Below are 15,744 nucleotides of genomic sequence, written 5' to 3' on the forward strand. Positions count from 1 at the left end.
GTATTAATTTTTATGTTAAGAGTATTACTTTTTATTACTAATATCGGTAAGGTTGTCCCGTCTCACAGATAAAGATTCGTGAGACCGTTTCATAAGAGACCTACTCTACTATTAATTAAGGGAGAGACCTTAATACTTAACTAAATTTTGGTGAAACCCTTTTTTCAATCCGAAAATTACTCCTAACACATATGATCTTATATATATACAATTTCGTTTAGCAGCAAAGTTCTCGATTTTTTTAATTTTTCGAAATTTTTAATTTAATATACAAAAATAATAATTAGGTTTGAATGAGAAATAGGCAAGGGTCCCCCAAAATCTTGTAATTATTGGAACCACATAAAAATTGTAGACTTTCATGTGTGTTCTTTCGGTCAAACAACCGTATATATTTCATCGAGTGACACTTCATCGATGTTCACATAAATATGTATGGTAAGTGAGTTTTGATATGCCGTACACTTACCGTGCATACTTATGTGAGCACCGATGAGGTGTCATTCACCTATTGGATGCACAATTTTGAACATGTGTCATGCACCTAATTAGAAATTTAGATTGGAAAATATAGACATAAAACTTCAATTAATTTGGAAAAGGAACAAGTCTGTGCATGTTTGGTCTACTCCTGCTCCTTGTTCTCTATTTCTTTGTTTGCAATTAAATAATTTCATGGAATTATAACTTATGTATAAAGACTCTTTCCAGTACTCATTCAATCCAAAAACCTTTTCTTCTTCTTATTCTTCTTCTCCTTAACCCAGCTCTCTCTAATTCATTTCTCCATTGATTTGTGTTATGAGCTATGGAATTAGGCTTACGCTTAGGAGATGCATCGGAACCCATGAAGTTCTTGCAAGAAAACAGCACTCAAGAGGCGCAGAGAGCATTTACCAAAATCAAGAGATCAACTGGTGGATTAAACTTGGGCATCGATTTGAGACTCATTCAAGAAATGTAGAAAAGTCGAGGAATTGATGAAGAAAATGGTGAAAATGAAGATGATCATTTATCAGAAGGAGTTGGCAGTGATGGTGATCAAGGGGAGGCATCGCTTCATCTTAATCTTCTCCTTTTTTTCTCCTGTTCCTCGCGAGATTTTGACGCATGTTGAATTACCTTGGTCATCCGATAATGGTATTTTAATAATTCGTCTGATGGCTGAAATTTGATACTGGTATTAGTGGTTTTTATGTGATTACTGTGTATTTTATGCTGTAATCTCTGAAGTTCCGGTTATTCTTTTTGACTAAGAACAGTACTATTTATTTTTTGTGATGAACAATATTTATTCCTTTTATATTTATTTCTTTTAGAATAAATATTCTTTGTGGGTTTTTCCAGGGAGCTCCGAAAATGATTCTTCGAGGAACAAGAGCCACCGGCGACGAGGCGTTTGGACGTGAACAGACTACCGGCTGCCGCAGAAGAAGTCTCGACGGCGAACAGCGAAGGGTCACTGTTCCAGATGGATTTTGGTAACAAGAGAGATTTTGAAGCCACGGGAAATGAGAGAGAATCGTTTAGAGCAAGTGATGACGATGATGGCAACACAAGAAAAAAACTCAGACTTTCCAAACAACAGTCTGTTTTTCTTGAACAAAGCTTTAAAGAACACCCTACACTCAATCCTGTGAGTCAATATACACACACCAAGCATTATACATACATGCTAAAAAATAAAAATAAAAAAGATTAGATTTTTCTTCGAAAATAACTCATCTTATTCCCTTTGTAATATTCTATGCATATAATTAAGGTCTTCCAATTTTTAATTTTTGTGTTGCAGAAGCAAAAGCTTGCTCTAGCAAATCAGCTTAATCTGAGGCCTCGACAGGTAGAAGTATGGTTTCAGAACAGAAGGGCGAGGTTTGTGAATGGATATCGATCCTCTTATCATTCATTCATTCGTTGCATGTATTTCATGTCACGTAAACACGCACTAATGAACACGTGTGGCACAATATGCAGGACCAAGTTGAAGCAAAACGAGGTGGATTGCGAGTACTTGAAGAGATGTTGCAAGACTCTGAGCGAAGAAAACGCAAGGCTCCACAAAGAGTTGCAAGATTTGAGAGCTCTCAAGACTCCTAACTCCAACCCATTCTACATGACCACCACCCTCACCATATGCCCGTCTTGCGAACGCCAACGACTCGCCTCCGCACCCCAGAATGGCGGCAAGCTCACTAACATAGATTCCACCCCAACCACCCCAAACCCTACTCCATTTCCTTTGTCGACACCCAGATTTTACCCTTTGAGAAACTAATTAGTAGATTGGACTTTCATCACCATATATGTGTGTATATGCATGGGAAGGTTTTTAAGTTTGCGTTTTGGTATTGGAATGAGGGATTGTCTGATGTTGATTTGTGGGATTCTTGAGCTTGGGCAAATTTTTTAGCCCATCTTTTGTGAACTTTGGGGGAGTTTGATACCGATAGAGAAAACAGATTGGAAAAGGAGAAAAAGAAAAAGACCAAAAAGAAAATAAAGTGCTTGGATTTGTATGGATCCTTCTTTCTCCATTATTTTTCTTGGAACGTATTTGACGTTAGATTTGATCAAACACTAATTGTAATTTAGTGTTAACATTTTTGAGATATGATATAGTTGTGATTAGCTATCGTATAAAGATCTCGAAAACGTGTTTTACTTTTATTGAAGTCAAGATGTTTACTTTGAATTCTATGTTTATGAAATGGATTAGTCAAGAATTAATAAAGTTGTCTCTAAATTATCAGGTTTGTTGACAAGATCAATGGGGGATTAATTGGCTAGAAAGTGAGAATATTCATGCTACATCAATATTTGTTTCCTGATCGCTCAAGTTTCATGTGAATTTAGAAAGTATATTTTCGCTAAATCTGTATTAAAACTGATATAATGTCATAAAACTTTAAAAGTAAGTTTATGTGAGACGATTTTATATATTTTTAATTGTGAGACGATATCTATATCTACTATCATATTTTGACATAATGTAACAAAGAAAAGAGAGTATATATATTTTCAAACAAACCAATATAGGATGTAAGATTTTGGGAAAAAGAGTAAAAAAGAAAAATAAAAAGTGGGATAGAGAAGCATGATAGGTGGAAGTTTCTTGGACAAAAGTGGTATATGCATGATTGTGTCTGCTAAAAGTTAGGCTTCCCTTCATCGTCATTGTCGATTATTATTGTCATTTAACCAATTAAATACATCCCCTCATTATTCATGTATGTGAACTTCCATTTTATTTTATTTTTTATATTTCATTGTGTTTTGTTTTAATGTAGAAATAAGTGACTCAATTATCCTTCTATTTGTGTTTGGAAAAGAATATAATTTTAATTGGTAAATAGGTGTACAAAAAACAACGCATTCTCCTAGCCCCAAGATAATGTGTGATTAACCGGTAGAAAGTAGAAACAGTAAAATTCGAACAAAAAAATTAGCCTTTACGGATATGTAATGGTGGGGGCCCGTGAATAATCAGTTCGTTGAGGGGCTTATTGCAATACATAAATTTATATATCGGACAACACACGTGTCTGTTCTCTAATATTTTTATTTTTTTGAGAAACATCTAACATCTGTAAATATCAGAAGTATCGTGTTTATATAAAACTATTTTTTTAGCCTTTTTGAGTTTGCTAATCACGACCCTTTGAATCTTAGGTTCAATTAATTAATTTCATGATAACACTATTAGTTAAAAATCTGTATAAATTTATGCAACATTAAATTCGAAACAATTTCATGCCCACAAAGCTAGCATATGCCAGCATCAACGGGCAGGCGGGTTCAAGATTATTTGATCAGTGTGTGCAGTCCAATGTTCAAGTCGGAAGAAATTGAAATGAGGAGAGGGAGAGTGTTGTGCCATACAGCTTTAAGGACTCGTTTATGATGGGCTCTTAGTGACTCCAATGGTTTCTGAGCATTATGTCTGATGTCAAAGATGTGAATTAGGGGATCCCCTGAGCCAGAACTTATGCATACACCATCCGGAGACCACGCCTGACTGATGAGAGCCGACTGTGATTCACCACTCTCTTGGTTCCACCCGAGACTATGGATCTCCTGGGCCTTCGCTCTGAAATCAATTAGTTTAAGCTGCCGCCCTGGGGTCCTGCAAGCACAGACATTACATCCTGTTGAATTTGGTTTACAACTTCAGATGGTAACCAAAAAAAAAAGTTGGCCTAGCTTCACAAGTTACTCATTGAATAAAAACTAGTTGAACTTGGCTGAATTTACTACCCAATCTTGACTCAACCATCGTTGTCAAAACAAATCTCAAGATATTTTGAATGAGTCGGCAGGTGGTCTGTCTGGAGTACAGTAATATATGCTTGGCAGAGAAAAAAAAAAGATAATAAATGGCCTATTAATAAGAACTTTGAGAAAACTTACCCTGTCTGAACCATAAAGAGGTTGAAGTCGCATGGATTAGTTAGAACACTCATGCATTTGCTTTCAGTCTGATACTTGTAAACAACTGTCCCAGATGTCGTATCAAATCCAATTATTCTTTTGTCTGCACCAGCAGACATTACAACATTCTTATCCTGCAATCCAGCAACCCCCATTACAGCACTGGTATGGATACTTCTGTGTAATGAATTAGGTTTCCATGAGCCTTCCTTGTCATGTTCGGTCCAAAGAACTACATCATGATCGCTGCCACCAGTAACGAAGCATGTTTTGTCCCATGGCATGAAATTTATGCTGTTGATTATGCCTTTAACGTGAGGCTTGTCTTCAAGAAAGCTTACACGTGTTCTCTATGAAACCAAAACTGAAACTGAGGTCGACTTCACAGAGGTGGTAACTAAAAATAAAGTGCATAAAAAACTGACTCAATTGCCACTAAATCACAGCACGCACATATACATTTCACAATAACAGCATTACAAGATAATAGCGCCGTGACTTGAGATCCTTACATCATCTCCTTCATTCAGTTCCAGAATTGATATCTGAGAATCCCCACCATCAGCAGTATAAACCGAAAAAAGTCTATTTGCCTGTGGATGCCAAGCTATATCTTCTGGCCATCTCCTTTGCTTGTTGGATTGACATTCAGAAATACTTAGAAGATCGACACCAGCACTGCACTTTTTATATTAAGAGTTCAGTTCAAGTTATAAACCTACATCACTTGCCAAGTAATAACTGAAAAACATGTGCCAAACAATACAAGTCCGAAACGTATGTTAGTATCCAAGCTATGATTGAAATGTGCATACTGAAAGCATCATAAAGGAACAAAAGTATGAGATCAAAGAGATCTGATGCGACTAAATTTGCTTCCAATAATACTTACCCTTTCCCCTGGATTTGCCACAGATTAACCACTCCATCCAATGCACTGCAAATCAGTCAAACTTATCAAGTGGAAATCCCATCAAGAGAGTTATGAGGCAGTTTAAGATCAAAAGGTTTTAGTCAAATGTAATTGAAAATCTGCAATGCTAACAAAAGATAAGATTTTTTAAAAATGCAAATGGCAAAACCGAATCTAATACTGTTGGCCAGTGCATGGTAATCTGTAAATAACTTATGTTTAAGAGGATAAGTCAAAAAGTAAAAGAAAAATTATAATCCGATGTTGAAATCAAGACATGGCCAAATGCAATGGGTGCAATTGCATTCTCTTTCTGATCATTTGTGACTGAAACATATTTTCAGACTTTCTTAATTAAATGCCACATTCAAAATTATACTATAGACGAAGATAAATAATAAAATCAACAAAGCATGGCAATACTGACAAAGAAAATTGAGCATTCAATCTCTGATTAACATGTAAAACATAGACATGTTTGAAACATACATTATCAAAGAAAAAGATGACAAAACTAAACATGCCATAAAGTGTATAGCTTTGTTGAGATATCATGCATGTCACCACCATGTCCACCAATCCAACTTATCCAGTTGCCAAAAGTGGAGAACAAAATTACACAGTATATTTTAAATTTATATTAGGTCTGCCAAAAGAGCAAGAATTTTGGATTTAAATCATTTGATAGTATTGTGAAAACATAAACTGACAGTTGAACCAGAAAGCCACAAAAAATCCCTGAGAAAAACGAAGAGAGCCCTTTAAACATGATGAAGATATCACCAACTGGTTGTGCTTATTTTTGTGCTACAGTTCAATCATAATGTTAATATTTGACCTGAAAGAAGCATTAGAAGTACGTGATTGATGGACAACTTTACCATGCTGCCAATAGAAAACTATTAAAAGAAGATAGGTACAATATACAACATTAAGCTTCAAGATTTCACCTCTTTCAAAATAATATAGTTTTGATCCTCAACTTTGTCGTGAACTCAACCGATACATTAGTAAAAGTAACACTCTCAACTTTGTTTGAACACAATTTATACATTTAGCAAACATCATTAATTCTGAAGTGGAGAGAACTGTTGATTATTGAAGTTTCCAACAAGATGAATTGTAACAAAGAGCAAAGTTTCCTTATGGCTCAAACCTTTCATATGTACTGAGAGAGCTATTGATATGCATTCCAGGTAATGTGTAGATTATTGAACCAGTGGCATGCAAAGCAACTGATATTATGCATAATAACAAAAATAAAACTAAAAAAAATTAAATTTGTGCCTTGATCTTTTTCTTTTCTTTCTCGCAGAGCAACCAACATCACAACATCCTAGTTTGTATCATGAGCTCAAGAGCGCCACAATCTCCATCAATTATAATTTTTGTTATTCCTGTGAGAAATCAGGAATGATCAAATCACCTGGTCACAAATAAATTATCACTAGTCGGACAAAGCTCAAGGCTTCTCAGCCTTCTTTTGTGTTGACTAGATATAAGAACAGCCTCGCAATGGAATCTTTGTGATGAAGCCATGCTTCCTATCAACGGAACCAAGTCTTTATCTTCTTTCTTCTCTGTATTCACAAAGATATGATCATGGATAATATTATTTACTAGCCATAATATCATGCAAAAATGTGAAACTTTAAAAGACTACCAGATTACACTCCTCAATTATGATTATCACAGAACAAGGATGCAAGTCCAATAGTTTAAATAAAACCCACAAATCCAGCTCAAATGTTACATCTGAATGGGCAGAAAACTTAAATATGAGTTCAAATAATGAAGATTATGATAATTTCACATTGTTACCCTCAACAATAGAGGTTGTAAGTTAGTGTTATTGTTTTATGAACTTTTGAGCTTTATATGGGAGGAAACATAAAAATTTTGGTGAATACAGCAAAAAATAATACAAGTAATCAGTTAGGGACGGAGTGAATAAATTCTTAGCAGCACCGAAAGATTTTACAAAAATGAGCATATTTTGTGGCACGAGAGTATGCTACATGCATAAGCATTTTTTTCACCCTCAATTTTCATTAATACTAAAGACAGTTTTGCCGCAGCCGCTATTTGTCCTTTTGAAATATGTAAGGTTCACATAAATTATGTGTATCCATGTCTTTATTTATTCTTTATTTTTTTTGTTTTTCCTCACAAGAGCAGCCTTCTGCATATGCCTCGCATATATGGTACAATAAGTGCTTTTGGTGATGCATAGAATGAAATAGAGTATAACCCGAATGATGCCTGATATGCAAAGTTACATAGCAATTACCATGCTTCTTTTTCGTTCCTTTAGGTTGAGATTCCATGTTTTCTTGCTCCGAAGATGTTTTACGAGCTTTGCCTCCATTTTGCCATCCATTGCTATTGATTTGAGTGGCTATTGAAGCAGGAAGAAATGCACCAGAATTGCCACTAACTTCATTTCCAGATTCTTTCATGGTCATTGAATGTGACGTGCTTGGATTCACAGAAGGAATCACAAGCTGTGGTTTAGAGTGATATTTTTCTCGAGAAGAATCTCTATGTTTACGTACAACACTAGCTGATATTCCTTCAATTCCATGATCATCTCTTGATAACTTAATCAAATCCACACCAAACAGCTGTGGTTTGTACTGAAACTGGTTTTGAGTACAATCACCACTCGCATTGGCAGGATTCGCTGAACTTTCCGAATTTACCTTTCTTATACAGTTTCTTAAAGTTTCTGAAGCCATTGGAGTTTCCTGGCCACGATGACGAGACAATTCAGTTTGTGTATCCATCAACCTTGTTAATGCTTCATCAAGCTGCAACCAAACATTAAGTCATAAATCCATGGTTTCTCATTGATGAAAATGGTACTGACCATGTGAGTGCAGAAACCATGAGGCCTACCTCCTACCTCATCTCACCCTAACAATTATTATTTTGTCAAGTGAATGTATTATTATTTTGAGAAAATTTACTTTTAGGAAAAGTATCAAGAGGGCAGAGGCATAACTTGGAACTCAACAATCAAAACAAAAATAATCTTGCACCATGCTACATATTATAATGATTGTAACCAACTTCATGCACATGCTCCAGGTAAAGTTACTCTACAAAAATTCAAGGTGTTAAAGCACAGCACCAATCAGGGTAATAATTACGGATGGCCACCAATAGCCCCACGATAGAGTTGTTGATTTTTCGTAGGTTTACTGTTTGATTCACACTTCTTTGACTTATTTGCACGAATGCAAATTCTTTTTCCAAAAAAGAGGGTAATGATTGGGAATGGTTGAGCTCCTTGCTTACTCGTGTGGCATGATCGAAACTTTAGGCTCCATAGGTGAATTATGTAAGAGAAATTAGTGCAGATGCATGTGACTATCTTCAAAGGAGAATAAAATAAAAAGCCGCTGAATGTTTCAAAACAGACAAAAATGAGGTCCCTGCATCTCATCAGATGCTTGCAACATATGAGGCTTATGGTGCATCACGGGATAGACTAATTTCACTTTTCTATTCTCTTTGTTCTGTACTAAACCGACACTGTTATATACAAAGAATATCTCTTGCCTTCTCTGAATAACTAGAGCTTGAGCCTAACACTGGTACCGACTAAAATCAGGAAAATAAGTAATTAAAAAAAGAAGATAGAAAATTAGAAAAACCGAGAGAACTGATTTAAAAGTATTCCTCCAATCATTTAGACACCAATATGCGAAAATAACATTTAAAAAAAGAAAGACATTTGTTTTCTCAAACTTCAGGGTAAAATCTCCTTTATTGACCCTAAAAACATTGAAGTGGGTACTTGATTAGTGATGACCTGAGAATATTCACAACAGTTCTCATTCATTAAGTTTTTAGTTCAACTTTTCATGGACCATTTGATTTTACACGGATATAACATGGGACGCTAGAGCTAACAAGATGTACTCATAATACAATAATTGAATCCAGAAAAACAAGATCATATCCCACACTTTCCTATAACATTTGGTCCACCAATAATTACCCTTAAAATGTTGGATACTTAACCGTCACGATGTTGCAGCATTCACTAGTCAAGGAACAAAAGAATCTCAATATTGAAATCGCTGCACCTGCATTGCACTTACCTATAACTTTATCAAGCATTACACAGGAGGGCATTAGTACTTTGGAGTTGCTGTAATCTGAATGATAAAATCACAATGTAAATCATGTCCAACGAGTGGTGACACCCCACGAATAAATGTTTGTAAATACAGCAAAAAGAAGAAAGACACCCGCAACTCACTTTACAGCGTACATTAATAAAACAACAAGAAAAACAACAAAAACAAGCACAAGTTCAAATATCCCCCAAAAAACCTCGAATCCAACAAAAGAATAAAAAATCGTACTCGAAAGTGTTACATTGAGAAGAAAATAAAACCTGGAACTTGTAATAAGCAACGCGCTCACGAAGCTGCTCCACTTCTTTGGTACGTAGTTCAACAAGGACTTCTAGTGCTGCTTCTAGGTCTTTCCAACTCCGTTCCTCCGTTGTTCCATCTCCATATTCTTCTTCTTCGTCTTCTAATTTCACAATTTCGATTTTGGGCTTCTTCGGAAACGGTGGCCCTCTCATTTTCTTCCTTCAAAAAAGATTCCTCGCGTTCTGCCGTGAATTTGGTGGACTGATACGCAACTAACTGGAGGAGGCGGCGGGAAGCACGATAAGTTTTTTCAGAAAGCCGGTTTTCGAACCCTCGCGGGCATAAAGACCCGACCCGAGCCCGCTACTTGGCGTCATAAAAAAAGAAATTAAACAAAACAAACAAGTAAAATATAAAAGATAATTTTTCTATATATTTGAACTCCACTTTTTATTTATCACACCATTTTGCATATAAATTTTATACATAAAGTGGAGTGTCATGAAAAAAATTGAATGTAAATGTATATACTTTTTTAAAAATGATAAGGTTTGTTTGGATGAAACTATTTCGTCAGTACAAATTATCAATCAACATAAATTCATCTAAGTAATCAAATATATTTGAAATTTATAACTTTAAATCATTTCATTCAAACGCAAGAAAAAAAATAAAACAACGTCCAAAAGATCTAAATAGTTATTCTATAAAAAGTTTTCTATAAAAATATGAGAAATTACTAATTATGATCCATTGGACATTTGGAAGTACGAGTGCAAATTGAAACCAAGAAATTTGAAAACGCAATCCTAGACACCGGCTTGATTATGTTGATTCAAGTTGTTAGCTCGAGGATATTTTCTTAACATGAAATTGATAGAATTTACAACCAGATTTCTACTTCTTTATCATATATACAAATAACTTCGACCAGTTCAAATACTCAATAATAATTATAAAATAATCATTTTATTTTAAGATTTTTATTGTTTTTTTTCGTATTTGTGTATTTTAGCAATTAAAATATATTTTGAGTAAAGAAATTAAATTATTTGTTGAGTTATATATAGTTGATAAAATTTTCACTTTAGCATATTTTCTATGAGTTTATTATACCATACATTTAAAAACATTTTTTAAAAATATATACAACCGGTTCACCAATTCACAAATTACAATAACAATATTTAACTAGAATACACATGTCTTAATTAAGCAGTATATACTATTCGAGAAAATGTTGGGACCAAGGACAATGCTCCTGTGTTTTTGAGCTAGAGATCTGCAATATGGAGAACTTCTGCAGCTGATTTGTCCTCTTTTTTCGTGATCTTCCTTCTCTTCTTCTCAGATTGAGGTGTTATTTGTTTCAAATCATAGCAAAAGGACCTTAGGAATGCAGCAAGATGATCATTACGATGCGCTGAAACAAATGTAAGCAATTTCAAGAATTCTAAATACAAATATCATAACTGAGGGTGAGTCGACATAAATAATCTAATCGAACAGTTTGGTTAATTTCTAGCCATGGAAGTATACAAGGCTTCAGACCATGTAGAGTTATATGATTAAATTAATCTACAATCACAGCAAAGATATGAGCACATAAAAAAATATTGTAAAACAAAGTTGATTAATTTGAATTTTATTGCAAAACACTTCATATGACTTATCAGAATCTTACCAGAAAGAATGACATCTTTCGTGCTCGCTGACTTGTGAGTGCCATGCTGAGAAAATAATTCAAGGTCTTTTGCCAACTGTTCTGATTTTCAAGAAGCATGGTGTACGTTAACCCATTACTGAAATAAATTAGTGAAGCTGATGATCCTATTTGATCAACTTATGAAGTCAACATAGACTTGTGTGAATAGAGAGATTCTCAGATGTAAAACGGAATTCATATGTATCAATACTTATCTTTCTTCTAATCCTTTGATAACTAAGTCGGGAAAAGTTTTAGCTTCTGAACCAAAATTTCCACTCATTTGAACGTTAATTACCCCATTGAACAGCCCCCTCATCCAGAAGCATTTTCATTGCATTCTCGACAGTTTTTGAATGCCCGAGCCTGATATCAAGCTGCACCTTGCTAACATCATCGATTTCTCCGATCCGTAAATTCTCCTCCATATTGAGAAAAATACATATCACACGTGTATCGATCTCTCATACACAAGATGCATATAAGTCGATATATAGTAACATAGTTAATTTTATACTAATTAATATTATAATTAGCCATAGAAAACGTTATAACTAGTCGTAAAACAAAATAAATAACATTTACTCGTATTTTATTTTTGAAACAAATGTATTTTTGGTCATGTAATTTTGTTACTCTGGAAATTTAATTTGGTCATCTGTGAACATATAGGACTAAAATCTTACAAAAACAAATATATAAAAGATCAAATAAGATGCTTTGTTGTAGGTTTGATCCGATTCACGTTAAAAAAAAACTATCCTTAGTTAACATCTCGAATTAACATAGTTGAGCTAAATCAACCTGGTTTCTAGGATGTATTTTTTTTTTAAAGTCATAATTAATAATCTCTATTATTTATTTATTTATTTTTATAGAAAACACATAAAATAACTATTTAATCTCTCTGGACTTTGGTTTATTTCTTTATTGTTCTTAAAATATCATATAGATTTACCATTCACTTTTTTGTTTGGATCAATTATTTGTGACTCTCATGGCCAGTTTTATGGTGTGTAGAATGTGCAATGGAAAATAAACTACTTGACATTCGAAAACCTGAAGCATTAGCATTGTAATGGGCTGATAGTCTTGAATTTGAGGATGCGTTGACCACAGTTGATAATAATCTTAAAAGCTGTGTCGTGTTTGCAAATTTCAGTGATGGGGATTGTGATTGTGCTGGCTAGTTATTTTACTTAGGTGAAGTGCCTCGGTAGTGCGCGAGCTCAGATGTTGGATGAATGTTTGCATGTTTAAAATCTCTTTCTAAAATGAAACATGTTTACATTTTTTGGGTGTTGTCTTCTCTTATTGGTTATTTTTTGGTCAAATGTACAAGCTATCTAAATGCCATTGACGTCTGCTCTGAACACAAGGATGATGAGGATGATTCAGAAGATGAGAAGTATTAACTCAGCTGCTCGTCATGGTGGTGATTGGACTAACAAATTATGACTCCAAATTCCTGTGATTTTCAAGGGTGTCGATAATTTACAAGAGTTGGGAGTGAATAGCTATGCATGCACCATGTTAATTTCTACTTCAGTGTTCTTGTAGTACTGAGTTCGAACCGGAAACTTTTTATGAAATTTGTGTTATATTATGGGCAGTGTGTTGCTTATACTTTAAATCTGTCTGAAAGTTGGCTTGGCTATGAATAAACATAATTCACTATTTTAAACAATATTATATAATTTTAAATAGATTGTATTTATTTAATTAAAAACAACATTCAAGCATCATTGTATTGTAATGTCCTTTTAGTGAGGTTTTTCTTCTTCATGTCAGCAGTATCTTCTTTCATCGTCTTCAAACTTGAAATTAACGAACGAAAGATAGATCGAAAGCAACCTAAAAGTTGTTCATTCTTAATATTCTTCAAATTAATACGTCTGCCACTTATTGTTAGAATTCAATTAATCATCAATTTAAGTCACGTGTTACCAAACATGTATTTCAAGATTCTTTCATATTTTTAATAAATTATCTTCATCCATTGTCACCTACGAAATCTTAAATCAATATTTCAATTTTTTTCAACAAATATACTTGATATAAAGTTTGTTTTACGAACAATTGCATTTATTTCATGTAATTTTGTCATCGAACCAACAAAAATTATGGCTACTACAAATAATGACAATCTTCATATTTTCTTTGAGAATAAACAATGGTTGAAATCAGTACAATTAACTTTACATTGTTTGAAGTGATTATGTTAAGCATACGAATCTAATGCATAAAATATAGGAAAAAAATTAAAACAAAAAATCCAATATAGAGGGAGAATACACCCAAAAAGATTCGTCACAACATATATAACCGATTAATAAAAAAATCAAAATTTTGAAAACCATATCAATTCGAACTTTACTCTTAAATAATATTTTATATGAATATGATCCTATTATAAATCGAGTTCATTTAAGAAAAATACAAAAAACAAAAAGCTATGATATCTATATAAAATAAAAAATTTTAAGTTAAAAAATTTAATTATGTGCGCTAAATACAAATACAAATAAATATAATATAAATGAATCTATTTTTCTAAAAAAAATAAATAAAGATGAATTTAGGTTTCCATAAAAAATAAAAATAAATAGTAATAGGAGCGAGTCCAGGGACAATAAAAAATATACGACTCATTTTAAATTTAATTAAATAAAAGTGATTTTGACTTTTTTAAATCGAAAAAAGGGAGTTGACTGCTGTTAGTTAGGTGAGTTAATTTATTAGGTCATTAATTAGTTAGTTAGATTTTACTTTTTTAAAAAATATTTTTTTTAATTGATATATCCCTCTCCGATTTGAGTTTTCATTTATTCCCGTTATTTCTGTGTTCTTCACGACAAAATAATCAAAAATCATTTGAAAATTTGAAGATTTGTAGACAAGTTAGTATATACTCGAATGCTCTGTATTGCTATATTTGTTTCAGTTTAGTTCTGATTTTTTTTTTTTTGAATTTTTGTGAGTGGAGTTTGTGTGAGTATTTACAGTCGAGGAACATGTTTGGGTCGAGTGGGTGGTAAATTGTTGGGTCGAGTGGGTAGAGTGGTGGTGTTTGGGGTTTGATTTAGAGTTTTGTTTAGGGTTTAGGGTTTGGGTCGAGTTTGGGACGAGTTTGGGTCGAGTGGCAGAGAGATTTTGAATTTTGATCATTTCATAATACATAAGTCATTCTATACATGATTAGAACGTAAATATATAAAAAAAATTTAATTGTGTAAACATTTTAATATGAGTTATGTATTATAATTTAAGTGTGTTGGTTAAAAAAATCATAACAATATTAGACGAATGTATCTCTTATCGGGTTGAATTTATGCTCGACTAAAATTCTTAACAAATTTTTTAATTCCAATAAAATATTTAACAAATTTCATAATAATAGAACCTAAAAAACTCATAACATGTAAGACTCGACTCAAATTAAACTACTCTACCAAAAAATTGAGTATATTGTGTGGCGAGACTCAACCCAATTTTGGGTTGAGTGGGTCANTGGCGCGACCCACTCAACCCAATTTTGGGTTGAGTGGGTCGCGCCACACAAATATTGGGTTGAGTGGGTTGCGCCACACAATATATGTGTGGCGCGACCCACTCAACCCAAATTGGGTAGAGTGGGTCGAGCCAAAGAGCTACAATTTGTGTGACTAGAAACAATAATCCTAATACAATTCAAATCACAACTTGCTTTCATTTTTTATGGTGTTATATAATTGATCAATTGATGAATCATTCTCTAAATATATTTTTTGTATGAGATCGTTATTAGATCGAATGTAGTAATAAAATATCACATAAATTAACTAAAAATCAATATAAAGTATCATATAAATGTTTTAATCCAACTATCATATAAATGTTTTAATCCAACGACCATAATTTATCCCAAATACAACAACAACAATAATGCCTAAAATTTCTCGTTGGATTTCTTGCAGATGAATATTTTCTAGACTCATCGTTAATTCTTAGCAAAAAACCAGAACAATGATGCAAGATGGAAGATGGTTTGAGTGTGCAGCAGCAGCAGATGAGGAAAACAAAATCTTGGGTTGAGGTGAAAAAGAGTGGGTCGCGAAGAAGAGAGGGATAAGTCTGTAAAAAAAAAAATTTGTTTTGTGTTATAATAAAAAATTGGGTCGAGACTCAACCCAAAATATCAAGTCTCGACCCACTACTAATTAAAAAAATTAGATTTTAAGTAGAGGATAAAAAAGTAAATTCCTCTCCACTCCCTTTTATTGAATAAACACGTACTACGCTCCCTTTTTCCCCATTTCCCCAGCGAG

At 33.5% G+C, this 15,744-nt stretch overlaps 1 protein-coding gene and 1 pseudogene across 2 annotated transcripts; one reads left to right on the top strand and one right to left on the bottom strand.

The window, feature by feature from the left end:
* Positions 1-609: 609 nt before the first annotated feature.
* LOC140972835 (homeobox-leucine zipper protein HAT4-like) lies at positions 610-2,746 on the top strand (annotated as a pseudogene).
* An 864-nt stretch (positions 2,747-3,610) lies between these two features.
* On the bottom strand, positions 3,611-10,121 carry LOC140972833 (uncharacterized). 2 transcript variants are annotated; one of them, XM_073435280.1, is made up of 8 exons: positions 9,750-9,890; positions 9,348-9,456; positions 7,632-8,151; positions 6,768-6,921; positions 5,321-5,365; positions 4,941-5,106; positions 4,408-4,778; positions 3,611-4,123 (listed from the first exon to the last, which is right to left on the bottom strand). In XM_073435280.1, the coding sequence occupies exons 3-8, from the start codon at positions 8,125-8,127 to the stop codon at positions 3,802-3,804; spliced, it is 1,554 nt and encodes a 517-aa protein (XP_073291381.1). In that variant the 5' UTR covers positions 8,128-8,151; positions 9,348-9,456; positions 9,750-9,890; the 3' UTR covers positions 3,611-3,801. The 2 variants fall into 2 exon arrangements, with proteins under 2 accessions (XP_073291381.1, XP_073291380.1); XM_073435279.1 differs by lacking the exon at positions 9,348-9,456 and having other exon boundaries at positions 3,612-4,123; positions 9,750-10,121.
* Between the last annotated feature and the right edge of the window lie 5,623 nt (positions 10,122-15,744).

Source organism: Primulina huaijiensis, chromosome 3, assembly GCF_012295235.1.
Source record: "Primulina huaijiensis isolate GDHJ02 chromosome 3, ASM1229523v2, whole genome shotgun sequence".
Classification (NCBI taxonomy): domain Eukaryota; kingdom Viridiplantae; phylum Streptophyta; class Magnoliopsida; order Lamiales; family Gesneriaceae; genus Primulina; species Primulina huaijiensis.

Bases quoted from the DNA above. Each gene is read 5' to 3' on its own strand.
- LOC140972833 (XM_073435279.1), bottom strand. From the start codon at position 9,944: ATGAGAGGGCCACCGTTTCCGAAGAAGCCCAAAATCGAAATTGTGAAA. The intron at 8,152-9,749 runs GTTTTATTTTCT...GTTTGGTTGCAG, and splicing joins TTGCTTATTACAAGTTCCAG to CTTGATGAAGCATTAACAAG. The intron at 5,107-5,320 runs GTAAGTATTATT...TAAAAAGTGCAG, and splicing joins TGGCAAATCCAGGGGAAAGG to TGCTGGTGTCGATCTTCTAA.